Source organism: Pyrgilauda ruficollis, unplaced genomic scaffold (genome assembly GCF_017590135.1).
Source record: "Pyrgilauda ruficollis isolate IOZ18807 unplaced genomic scaffold, ASM1759013v1 scaffold21, whole genome shotgun sequence".
In the NCBI taxonomy this organism is placed as follows: Eukaryota; Metazoa; Chordata; class Aves; order Passeriformes; family Passeridae; genus Pyrgilauda; species Pyrgilauda ruficollis.
Window position 1 is genome coordinate 778,369 of NW_024520318.1, and position 12,192 is coordinate 790,560.

The 12,192-nt window shown below is 48.0% G+C and overlaps 1 protein-coding gene across 1 annotated transcript in view; it reads left to right on the top strand.

Moving 5' to 3' along the window:
* The first annotated feature begins 5,488 nt into the window (after positions 1-5,488).
* Positions 5,489-12,192, top strand: part of MME (membrane metalloendopeptidase) — a 30,519-nt gene continuing 23,815 nt past the window's right edge. The window contains exons 1-3 of the mRNA XM_041467923.1: positions 5,489-5,977; positions 9,174-9,343; positions 10,434-10,469. Of these exons, the coding sequence (XP_041323857.1) occupies positions 9,184-9,343; positions 10,434-10,469 (196 nt within the window). The 5' untranslated portion in view covers positions 5,489-5,977; positions 9,174-9,183. The remainder of the gene's footprint in view (positions 5,978-9,173; positions 9,344-10,433; positions 10,470-12,192) is intronic.

A 12,192-nucleotide genomic window follows, 5' to 3' on the forward strand; every position in this document is an offset into this window, starting at 1 on the left:
AAATTCCCAGACTGCCCATTCTCACAGGGATACATGGCCTAATTACAAACCCATTAAACACTGGGAGTTCAAGGGTCTGCTTTAAGCCTGCAATTATTTGATCCTCCTCACAGCAAAAGCGTCAGTGAAACGGAGACAGGCAAAACGAGACAGAGCCAACAGGAGAGGCAGAAGCAGGACCACAGAGTAGGCAAACTGAAATTGTGAGGCAAGTGAACAGCAGTGGGGAAAGACTAAGAGGGAGGGAAATAACCCTCTGGAAAGGGGAAGACTTTCAGCTCCAGGGGGAAGAGAGCACTGCTGGCATGGTGTGAGGGCTGCCCAGCAGGGCCAGGGCACGGGGCTGGCAATGCCAGGGCACCTCTCTGGTACGAAGGAATGGGAGCAGCTCTCTCTGGGATCCCTGTGGAGCTGCACCTGGCACAGGTGTGCTCATGCCTTGGCAGCAGAATGCAATGTATTCATTTGCTCTGACACACACTCAGACAGCACTCAGTGTGCAGCTGAACACACCACACACGAGCACCGACCCAAGGGGGCCATGTCCCAGGGCACAGCCACCTCCTGGCTCCTCGTGTCACCCACGGAGCTTCCAGGAGCTTTGACACACCCCAAGGGAAGGCAGGACAAGTTCTCACTGAGACAAACAACAGAGATTTGTTTTCCCATATTCACACATACAGCACATTTGTCCTTTCGTAATTTAAGACAGCAAATCGAATGTAAACCATTAGGAAAACCTCTTGGTTTTCTCTTCCAGATCTACTATATCAGAGTGGCCTAAGAAGGATGGCTTGGATCAGGACAACTCTCCCAGTGTTCTGACAGTCCAGAGTCAGCACTTTTTCCTCTCCATTTTCAATACTGTACTTGTGGCATACAAGCCTTGTACTTTGTCATTTGAGATTAAAAAAGACCAGAAAAAGACATTTAAGTCATGGACTTGATTCAAATGATCTCATGGACAGGGCTGTGGAGCCAGCTAATCTGTGACATTGAAACACAACCTATTTTTCTTGCTGACTATTTGCTTATGTCATTTGGGTGGTGAAAAGAAACTCTCATCCAGGATGCCAGCAGCAATAAAGAACAGCAAAATGGGACTAACTTGCCACTAGGCCAGGCAAGGTGTCACTGCTCACCGCTTTGTCAGGTTATGGCCGATTGTTTTCCAGAGACCCAGACACTACTAACGAATATTTTAAATCTGTCATCCTACATTTAAACACAGCAAGAAAGAACAGCAAAATGGGACTAACTTGCCACTAGGCCAGGCAAGGTGTCACTGCTCACCGCTTTGTCAGGTTATGGCCGATTGTTTTCCAGAGACCTAGACACTACTAGCGAATATTCTAATCTGTCATCCTACATTTAAACGTTCCTTTCCTCTCTTTTGAATACCTCCCAGCCATAACAATCTGCTTGACTGTAACTGTACTCCAGCCTGCAGCAGAGACAGCCTGTGGTGCTGTGTGTTTATCAGCCCCACAGTCCACCAGGGGCTCGCTGCTGTGACAGACTCTGACAACGAAAGCAATCACAGCCCTTGGCAGAGATAACCTGATTAGAGGCTGTACCAGGCTGGGCATTCTTGCAGCCTGCTGAGGGAACACACACTTGAGGAGCTGTGTCCTGCTGAGGTGGGATGAGCTGCAGCCCCTGGCCCCTGCGGGGCACAGCCACAGGTGGGCACTGCGAGTGCAGCATTCCCGAGGGCTCCAACAGCCCTGTGTGAGCTCTGGGGCTCCCTCAGCCCCACCTCTGGCACCCAGGGTTTTGGAGTCCCACGGGAGTGTGGGATTCCCCGTGCTGTGGTCCCCAGTGCTGCAGAGCCCCGGTGCAGAGCCTGGAGACACAGCAGGATGTCACTCCTTGGGTTCTGTGTGTCCTAGCAGCTCCTGCTCCAGTTTTTGCTGGAGTGAAGGCCTCTCTGTGCTTCTGCTCTTTTTTTCCCCAGAGCCGTGGTTTTAAAGTTAACCAGAAAAGTGTGACTGAGCCTTCACAACTGTATTAGCACTGCACAGGAAACCTGTGGTTAACGGATCTCAATTCTCTCCTCTCTTTTTCTTCTGTGTTTACACCATTATCAGTTTTCACTCCATCTGCATATGGCACAGGCAGTTTTACATCCCCTGTTTTGACCCACTTCTTCCAGGAAATCACCCACTATTGTCCCAATAACATTTGACTCACGGTTCCTGGTAGGCTGCAGAGATTCAGGACCCCAAGGAGCCTGTTAGCCAGAGCTAACTGCAGCAACGTGCGTGCCTCTTAGCAAGCTACAAACCAGCCAAAACAAAACAAACAAAAACACAAACAAACAAACAAGCAAAACATGGGGAGGGGGATTAAAAAAAATTTTTAAAAAAAGGAAGCTTTTCAGCCTTTTCAGCCAAGTGTTTTATCAGGCTTGCAAACACCTGCAAATCACTTGCACTGCAAAGCCTGTCGCCTAACAAAGACAAAGCTTTGTAATACAATACAATTAGACCTGAATAATTTAGGCATTGAAACAAATATTTTGAGACCAAGACTGTTTGCTTTCCTGAATGACAAATTGACCAGGCCTGGATTCATTACAAACCTACTGAGAAACAAAACCAGAACCAAAGGAGGAAATATTCAGTGTGGTAAGACTTTACCACCTAAATTCTCACAGTCCAGCTGCACTGAACACGCACAGGGCTAAGGAGGGAAGGCAGGAGGTTCCCCATTTTCCTCTCCTCTAGCAGAGGACATGATGGGGAAGGGATCAGCAGGGTTGAGAGGAGTGGTCAGACTCACACAGGCAGCATCCACGTTCTTTGCTCCTTGAACCCTAGCTTTGCTGCTTTGAAAAGTGAGCTTTTCCAGAAGGAAATAAATACAGTATCCATAATGTTGTTTCACAGTTGCATAAATGAGTCCCAATGTCACCCAGAGGTCATATGGGGAATGAGGTCATGCTGTGGTCGTTTGGACCAACAGGAGAACACAGTATGGAATGGGTCACTGAATTCCAGTTGGGGTATTGGATACAGTTCATTTTTCTGAAGGCTGGACAGTGAATCCATTTTTGTATGTTGTTCTGACCTACTTGTGGGCCCAGATTTTGGAGCAGCTTCCTTCCCTAGCCATATTTTTGAGGGATACTACAGCTAAGTATTGCTATCTCTTCTCAAATCAGCAGTGAGCAGAAATCTTTGTTTTTCAAGGACATGGATTTAACAACAGTGTGCTCTTCCATATTAACTCCCTTTTGTTCATTTTCTGACTCTAAATGGTATGCTGAGTGTTATTTGGTTCTATAAATTTACCATGCATTGGTTTCAACCTGGTGTTTGTCCATCAGAAGTCCAGAGCAGTCTGTGAGCAGCAGTGCCAGACCCCTCCAAACTCGTGCCTGAAGGATGAAGCTGCAGACTCTTCCTCCTGCCCCTTCTCACTGCAAGCAGCAAGATCAGAGCAGCACACCTCAGCAAGGTGTTAAGGAAAAATATTTACTCTTATCTCTAAATTCGAGGATTCCATTGCTTCTTTCAATTGTGGGGTGAATTTTCTTTTGTTGGTCTGCCTTTTTGTTTCTTGTCTTGATGAGATCACAGTCCTAGCAGAGGAAGGTGAGTAAGAAGGAAGCAAACACATACAAGGGTCACCTGCTCCTTGGGTCATCCTGTCACTGGGGGCTTGCCCTCAGGAATCTGCAGGGCATGTCCATTAACAGAATGAAGATACAGGTCTGTCATCCCTAAAATGATAGGGTTGGAGAAGCCCTCTAAGACTGTCCATTCCTCCAGCACTCCAAGGCCACCAATGTCCCCAAGTGCCACATCCACACAACTTCTAAATTCCTCCAGGCATGGGGACTCCACCACTGCCCTGAGCAGCTGTGCCAGGGCTGGACAGCCATTTCTGGGAAGAAATTCTCTCTAATATGCAAACAAAACCTCTCTGGCAGAACCTGAGGGCATTTCCTTTTGTCCTATCACTTGTTATCTGGGAGAAGAAGAGACCCACCTCACTGCTGTCTCCCACTGCAAACCTCACCTCACCCAGAGCAGCAGTGATAACATTGTCCTTAAGAAGCAGATCACACTGTTGACTTGCTGGGAGTTTTCCCTAGGAAAGGCCCAGACAGGAATCTCAGTGCTTGACTCACAGATCACACCTCTCCCAGCCTGTGTCACCCACAGCTGCTCTCTCTTTCCAAGCACGGGGTTCTACAAGAGTGGAAACTCTCTCACTGCCTGTCAGGTATGTTAGTCCTCTTCGGGCTATTTACAGATTGCCAGACCAGTTTCTTCCTTTGCTCTCTCTTTGTGGTTATTTAGGCAGTTCTACTTTTTTTTTTTGTTCGCCTAAAATTTTTGAAACAAGTCCTTTTTTTTTTTTGCCTTTTTAGTTCACACATCACCCTGTGCTTCCCAAGCTTTGTTGCAGTGGAAGCTGTGCTAATGGGCACCTGGTTGCAAAATCAAATGTATTTTCAATGCCTCCTCCATTCTTACATTGCTTAGTGAAATTTGCTATTGTTTAAGGCATCAGGTAATGACAGGAGTGACCTGCAGGAGCACATGGCTTATCCCAGGAATTGGACTGGAACTCTGTAAGAATTACTGCAGGAGAGGGTGAACGTGAGATATTTATAATAATTTGAACACTGATCCTGGAAAGGATATAATCAGTATTTTCCCCACTCCCCTCTGTAGAAAACTGCAGTATTCTTGTTCTCTAGACCTTTGGAAACTTTTTTCTTGCCCATTTTTTACACTTCTATTGCTTTTGTGGTGAATAAAACCTCCTTCTTCAGAAGTTCATTTTGCAAAAGTGCTTCATTTGTACAGCTAATGCTCATCTTCCCCTCTTCATTGCATCTGCCCTGCAGATCACTCACTGGGCAGTCCCATAAAGAAATGGGAATTCAGTTTCCACCTTTCTTGGCAGAAGGAAGTTACTCCTCTTAAGCCACAGACATTTTAGTGCGTGTAGCTGGTAATAAAAGATTTCAGAAATTCCAGCCATGTCTGCCTCAGAGGTAATAAACCTCTAAAGGAACGCAGCAGAAAGCAGCGTGGTGTCTGGTTTGAATGAGAGGAATGACTGCAACTCATATTGCTGCCGTTGGTATTTGTCAATCTCTTAGTAAAAATGAAACTTAATGAAAATGAAACTTTGTAAGAATGAAACAAATATCTTTGATACTTAGGTGGCTGAGAAATCTTTTGACAGAGCTCAGAGCTGCCTCTCCGTGCAAGAAGTCACAGCTATCTCCCTCCCGAGGAGAAATCACTCGGTGAATGAGGACGCAAGATCTTGCAGAGCGTATGTGACTGCATTAATTTGACAAAGGCGATGAGTGTGCATGGAAGCAGGCAGCGAGCCGCAGACATGCAGCCGCTAACCCTCCCCGTGCATCCCCTCCTCCTCCTCCTGCAGCCCGGGGCAATGCGAAGCGGGCAGGTGCAGGGGCTCCACCGGGCACGGCGCTCCCGCCCCGCCCGGCCCGCGCTGCCCCGGCGCCGGGGGAGGCGTGGCGAGGAGCGCAGCGCGCTTCGCCGGGGCGGGGGGGCTTGTTTGTTTGTTTCCTGCCCCATCCCATTTTTATGATTGCGAAGAGGAAGAAGCCTTCAGGTCAGCCGGAGAACTGCTCGCCCGGCGGCCGGCGGACAAGGGCTCCTTTGATCGGCGGCGGGCAGCGCCCGGGCTCTGATGTCCCGGCGATGCGGGCGCCCCGCGGCCCCGCCGCTGCCCGCGGGCGCTGAGCCCCGCCGGCGGCTGCCCGGCACAGCCCCGCCAGCCTGAGCTGAACCCAAGCCCGAGCCCCGGCCCGAGCCCGAGCCCCAGCCCGAGCCGGAGCCCCAGCCCCAGCCGGCGCCGCCTCCCCGCGGGCCCCGCGGGCGCGGACCCGCCGGCTCGGGGCGTCCCCGCCGCCTCCGCCCGGCGCCGCCCGGGGATGTGCGAGGCGGCTCCGCGGCCGGAGCCCTGCGACCACCAGCGGGTGAGTGCGGGACGGGGCTGCGGGAGCGGGGCGGCACGGACGGACGGACGGACGGGGCCCCGCGCGGCTCCCCAAGCCGGGAGCTGCCAGCCGGCAGCGGTGCTCCCTGAGCCGGGACGCTGGGTCTGGAGCCAGCTCACCCTCGGGGGGCCGCGGGCCGGGCTCGACCGGGGGTCGCACCCCGGGAGCAGCGCCCCGAGCCACCCTCGGGGGGCCGGGACCGTCCCGGGCAGCGGCTGCGGCAGAGCCGAGCGCCCTCCCCGCCCAGGGCGGCCCGGCCCGGCCTTAGGCGCCTCCCCGGGGGCCGGAGCCGCGCTCGGAGGGCTCCGGGGATGTGCCGTGCTCCGGGGCTGTGCCCGGCTCCAGGGATGTGCCCTCTCTGGGGATGTGCCGGGCTCCGGGGCTGTGCCCGGCTCCGGGGCTGTGCCCGGCTCCAGGGATGTGCCGGGCTCCGGGGATGTGCCTGGCTCCGGGGCTGTGCCCTGCTCCAGGGATGTGCCCGGTTCCAGGATGTGCCCGGCTCCGGGGCTCTCTCCGGCTCCGGGGCTGTGCCCTGCTCCGGGGATGTGCCCTGCTCCGGGGATGTGCCCGGCTCCGTGCGGCGGAAGAGGAGCAGCTCCCGCAGGCTGTCCGGCGATGCCCCATGGCGCTGTCCGGCGATGCCCCATGGCACTGCCCGGCTGGCACGGGACAGGCTGCACAAGTTAATGAAAACACAGTAAAGTATTCCCGTGATGTGCTACATTTTCTGTGGAGGCGACGCTGGGAATCAAGTAACCCACAAACCGATTTTAACAAACCCATCCCAAAACCAAAAGCTAATGCATTCATTAACTCATTGTGCCATTAGATCAGGATCAGTCGAAACACCTTCAGCTCTCTGTGGTGTCTAAGCTTCAGTAGGCAGAGCAAAGGGGATCACATAAGCACCAGGAGAAGTGTAAGAAAACCAGAATACCGAGGCTTAAATTATTCCTACAGTTTCGCTGTGCTTGCAGTAGCACATAAAGCAGCTTCTACCTGGTGGTCGTTAATGCAGATGGGTTCAACTCTAACTAGAAGTAAAAATTAGTCAGATGCCTTTAGATGCGAGGAGCTCTTCTGCAAGAACAGGAAGATTAGCTCGCTTGGAAAAACTTAGATGACTGCAAAGAACATATTTACACATGAAAGGTGCAGTGTTTCCTGCTGCTCTACGGAACTGTATTTTCAGTGCTCAAAGTCACCACCAGAGTCAGGAGATAAGCATCATTGCTTCAACGAGGCTCCAAGTACCCAGAGGATTCCGGGGACTCGGCAGTATTTAGTTCACTCTTTTTTTACTGCTTAACATGACTGGAAGTGAGAAGGGGATAATGGTTAATTTGGTTTTTTATTACCTATGAATTTCTTGCTCATAGTTAATGCAGGGCAGATTTCTCACTCCTTTGCAAGTTTCAGTGAGATTTCAGTCCTGTGCCTCAGAGACCACTGGCTCATTAGACGAAAAATCTTGTTCTTCAGAGAAAAACAGCAGCTCACGAGGCACAGGAAAGTAGTTGTGCACCCTGTAGGTGCAGACAGAGGCTGGGCAGACCTCAGGATTCCAGCCTCCTGAGCCATGGAAGAGCTGCAGTTCTGGCACTGCCAGTCACCTCCTGCAGCTTGATGTCCCAGGAGTAGTGACAGAAGGGCAGATGAGACACACAGAAATAAAATGTCCTCTCATTTATGTGGAGGAACAGTGTGAGAATATCCAGTGAGCCACGGAGACAGGTGCTGGCAAACCCATGGAACATGAAATGTCTCTTACTTACATCTGTAGAATGGGGCTATTTGCCATCTTTAGTTTATTAATAAACATACACTTTAGGGACCTGCTTCTGCAGCACAGAAGCATCATTCTGTGGGAGGTGGACATCAGAGGAAGGAAGAGATTATTGGAAACTAAGGAATGTGAATCAGGCAGAAAACTAAGGAAAAGAATCAGGCAGGAGGTCCAGTGGAAAAGCAAAGACTGGAGATGTGAGAGATTGCAGCAGTTTGAAGAGAGTTTGGTGTTGGGATGAACACAAGGCAGCAATACAGCTAAGCCAGTTCAAAATAATGAAGTTCTGAGTCTTAGACTTGACTGGATGCAGAGCCTGAGAAGGGTCCCTCCCTGACTTATGGGGAGAGGGTGCAAGGAAGGTTGACCTTTGTGTGAGGGATCTGCTGAATGTACTGTTCCCATTATTTATCCCAGTGAAATTCTCATATTCTTTCCCATTGAATGGAAAGGGTGTGTACTGCCTGTGGATGTAAAGAGCCCCAGGAAATGCTGGCAGGGATTTTCGTTGTGAAGTACTGAGAAATACATTGCTGTGTGTGTAGGGATTGGAATCTCAGGTGGTGGAGGATAACTAGGAGCAGGTGAAGGGACAGCACAGAGCTGCCACCAGCAGCACTGCAAAGGTGGCCCAGTCACCTCTGAAGAGCAAGAGGATCTCCAAAGCTGCTGCAAGGGCTGCACGAGGGAGCGTGAGCTCGCTGCCAGCGGCGTTGCGTGACTCCTGTGCAGTGCTCTAACCTCCAAAGACAGGCCTGCTCACTGTTCTTTAAAAATTGCTGTGAACACTCACTGTCTTCAGTGTGAGTTTGACAGGCTCCCAGCAGAGCCTGATTTTTTTTTCTATTTTTAGAGCCAGCTGTAAAGCTGTAGTCAAGAACTGCTTACATAATATTTTAGAAGTGACAGCGAAGCACAATGGCATATTTTGACCTTTGGCATTAGATAAGTAATTGGCAGGTTAAGTTAATTTTTATTCAAGCAAAGAGACTTGCTTTTTACTGCTTGTGAACTCCTGTACCGTCACACAAGATTAAACCCCACGGGTACATTTTAAAAATAGGTTTTGGTTTGCTGGCCTTCCTTTTCTGTGTGGTGTGAAGGAAGCTCCTCCACGTGAAGGAACTCCACTCTTCTGCTCTCCATCCATGACACAAAGTGTGTGGTACGTGAGTGTGAGTGAGTGTGAGTGTGTGTGAGTGTGAGTGCCTGTGTGCACAGGCCTGGCAGAGGGCAGGATTTTTCATTTCCTGACTGACAGCCCAGTAGTATTACAAATAATTGGAAAAGTCACCTAGAAAACACCTTTGTTACTGTGCAGTTGAGGAGCCGGTTTCGAGCCTGTGACTCAGGGTAGGTGCTCAGTGAACATTCCCTTTTCCATTGCAGACGCTGGGTTATGGGCAAGTCGGAAAGCCAGATGGATATAACTGAAATGAATACTCCAAAACCCAAGAAGAAACTGGGATGGAGTGGCCTGGAAATAGGGCTGGCAGTGGTGGTGGTGCTGCTGGCCATCGTGGCCATCACCATGATCGCCCTGTACGCCACGTACGACGGTGAGCACGCGGGCACTGGGGAAGGGGCTGGGTGCTGGCTGAAATGGAAAGCTGCATCCACGTGTCTTGTTGCTGGAAAAACTCAGAAACTGCGTCTTTCCAACTGGGACTCGGTAAATTCGTTTGTTCATGCAAAGTTGTGGTAAACACAAACCATCTGCTTGTTCTGACTGAGGAATACTTCTGTTTGTAATTAATGCTTCAGTGAGGAAAGATCTCAACAAACTGCAACATTGCTGAAGAAAACCAAACTCCAGGGCTCCCTTTGTGTTCCTGGAGATGTATGAAAATCCTATTTTTTCCTTTGTCAGGCTGTTGCAGCAAGGACTCTCAGTGAGTGTAGTCATCCTGAGAGGTTTTGTGCTTCTGTAGCCAGAGCAAAATAATTTAATTCAGGAGGAAATACATTGGTAATTCTTGGAAAAAATAATACAGAGAAGCTAAAATTTCCATCTGGGGTCAAACTAGAATTTATCCTTGTATTGGGAATTAAGTGCTTTTTTTAAATTTTGAAGTAATTAATAGTTTTGTTTAAGCTTTTTATTGAATATAGTTCAATTATGGGATGGAAAAATACCATTGTGGGAGGAAAAAAAAGTTTTATTTTCAAAGTCTTGAAAGGAAATATTTTCATATTCCTGAATCCTGTATTTTGTTCAGAAGACTTCAGAGTGAATGTCTCAGAATTTTCATATAATTCCTTGAAAATTCTTTTGTCATTGTAAAGTATTGCTAAATTCAAACTGGCTTTGTCATTCACTCCAGTCCTTGAGCTATTTTTCTCTAAATTGCTTCTTTGTTATAAAAATAGTATTTTGCCCACCTCCAATTGATGGGACATTTTCCTCTGATGACTACAAAAATTCCACATGATGAATGACTAGCACTGAATGACCCTAAAGGGTTGAAGATGATGATATTTTTAGAGCCTGATCCTATAAATATTCCCCTACTGACTGTAAGGTGTCCATTCATATTATCTTACTGTACACTGCAATTAAATTGACTGTCAATGGAAATATTTACAGTAGATTTTTTTTTATATTGACATTGAATAAAGAATTAAGAATATAATTGTATTCTCTTTTAGATGGCATTTGCAAGACACCAGACTGTATCAAATCAGGTAAGAATAAAAATACATATGTTTTCAATTAATTTATGTGTTTTTAAACAAAATTACTACCACAGAATTCTGCCATCTAACTGCTGACAAGTATGGCACATGGAAGCATGGGTCTGTTACCCCACATGATTTTCTTGGCGTAGTTCTTCTGAAAACTAAACTGTCATGCTGTGATATTTTCACTCTTACAAAGTCATCCTCCATGTCCAAAAGATTCTGCATGCCATAGTCTGACAAGCTCCCTCATCCTTCAGTAACAAGAGCAGTTGTTAAAGGATCCCAGGCACAGTGCACCCCAAAGGTGCTGATTCATAGGCACCATTTAGACTTGCAGATACAGCAGAAACAGCACAGGAAAGTCGGTATATTGGTTTCCTTACTCCCATGGGACTGCTGGTTCCAGGTCTTGTTTTGGCAGCTCGGTCCTGCAGGGAAAGCCCCAGGGCAGCCCCTCATCCCAGGAGCTGCAGGTTGCCATCAGCACGGGCCACACATAAGGTTTATTCCAGGTGGCCATTGCTGCCTGTTCATCCCATTTCCAAGTTCTTCTCCCAGCATGAAAGCTCCTGCTGTGGTTTGGAAAGCGATCCGGTTAGTTCTCTAGCAGATTGTCAATCTCTGATGCTGCTCATTTTCAGCTGAATACACATTGCTACACGGGAGTTCAGACAGACTCTGTGAATGAACTCCAAAAGGAAAAGCAGGAAAAGTTTGGAGAAATGAGGCACAATGTAGCAAGAAGTTCCTAAAGTAATTAATCAGAACAATTTTACTCTTCTATGCTTCTGTTAAATGCTCTAACAGCATTTAACCACTGGAAAGGTATAAAGTGAAGATACTGACAGAATTGTTTGGTTATTTTGAAGAAGAGCTGCAAATAAATGACCAGAAGAAAAAAAAAATGTAGTAAAATAAATAATGAACAAATAATGAAGAAAAAATGTAATGAGAATTCACTGGTTAAAGAAGGGTAAATACCAGTAACTGCACGGCACTGTTATCCATGGATTTGTGAGGCCACTGCAGTGTGGCACAGGAAGATACAATGCAGTTTGTACTTTTGAGCATTTTTTGGATAAGCTGATACACTCTGATGACTCCCCTGAGCTCAGTCAGCACAGCCTGATGGAACAGGGGATTTTGGTCTCTGTTCCTTACCTAGGTAAGCACATTGTTTTGCTCCTGAATCCTCCCCAGGTCACTGGTTGCTTTGCCAGCTTATATTACTTTATTTGTAAGCTATTAAAGCAGCAACTGGTAATCAGGAGTACTACAGTAAGATTAATCATTACAAGTAATTGATTTGAAGCTCTACATTCTTGGTGCCAGGTAGGAACTGAGTAGTACATAGTCTGTATTTGTATAGGTATAAATTCACCTGGATTAGAGATAAAATAATAAAATATTTGTAACATAATCACATTCTCTTGATTATAATATATCTGTGGTATCAGGCAAATAATGAATGGCTATCTTGGGGCTCAGGTGTTGCAATAGCACTCTTGAGGAGAGTATTCTGCATGGTCATACTTACTGTATGTACTCCACATGCAGCCCTAAATGAAAGACCACAGTGCCCAGAAAGACCACAGCTGAGCTCTCTCTGGTACTTTTGCAGTATTTAGGCTTTAAGTTCTGATAAAAGTTGGACAGCTGATGTTGGCTGGGCTGGACCTTGGAGCAGGAGAGCTATGAGAGATGATTATTTCTGTGTGGCACAGGC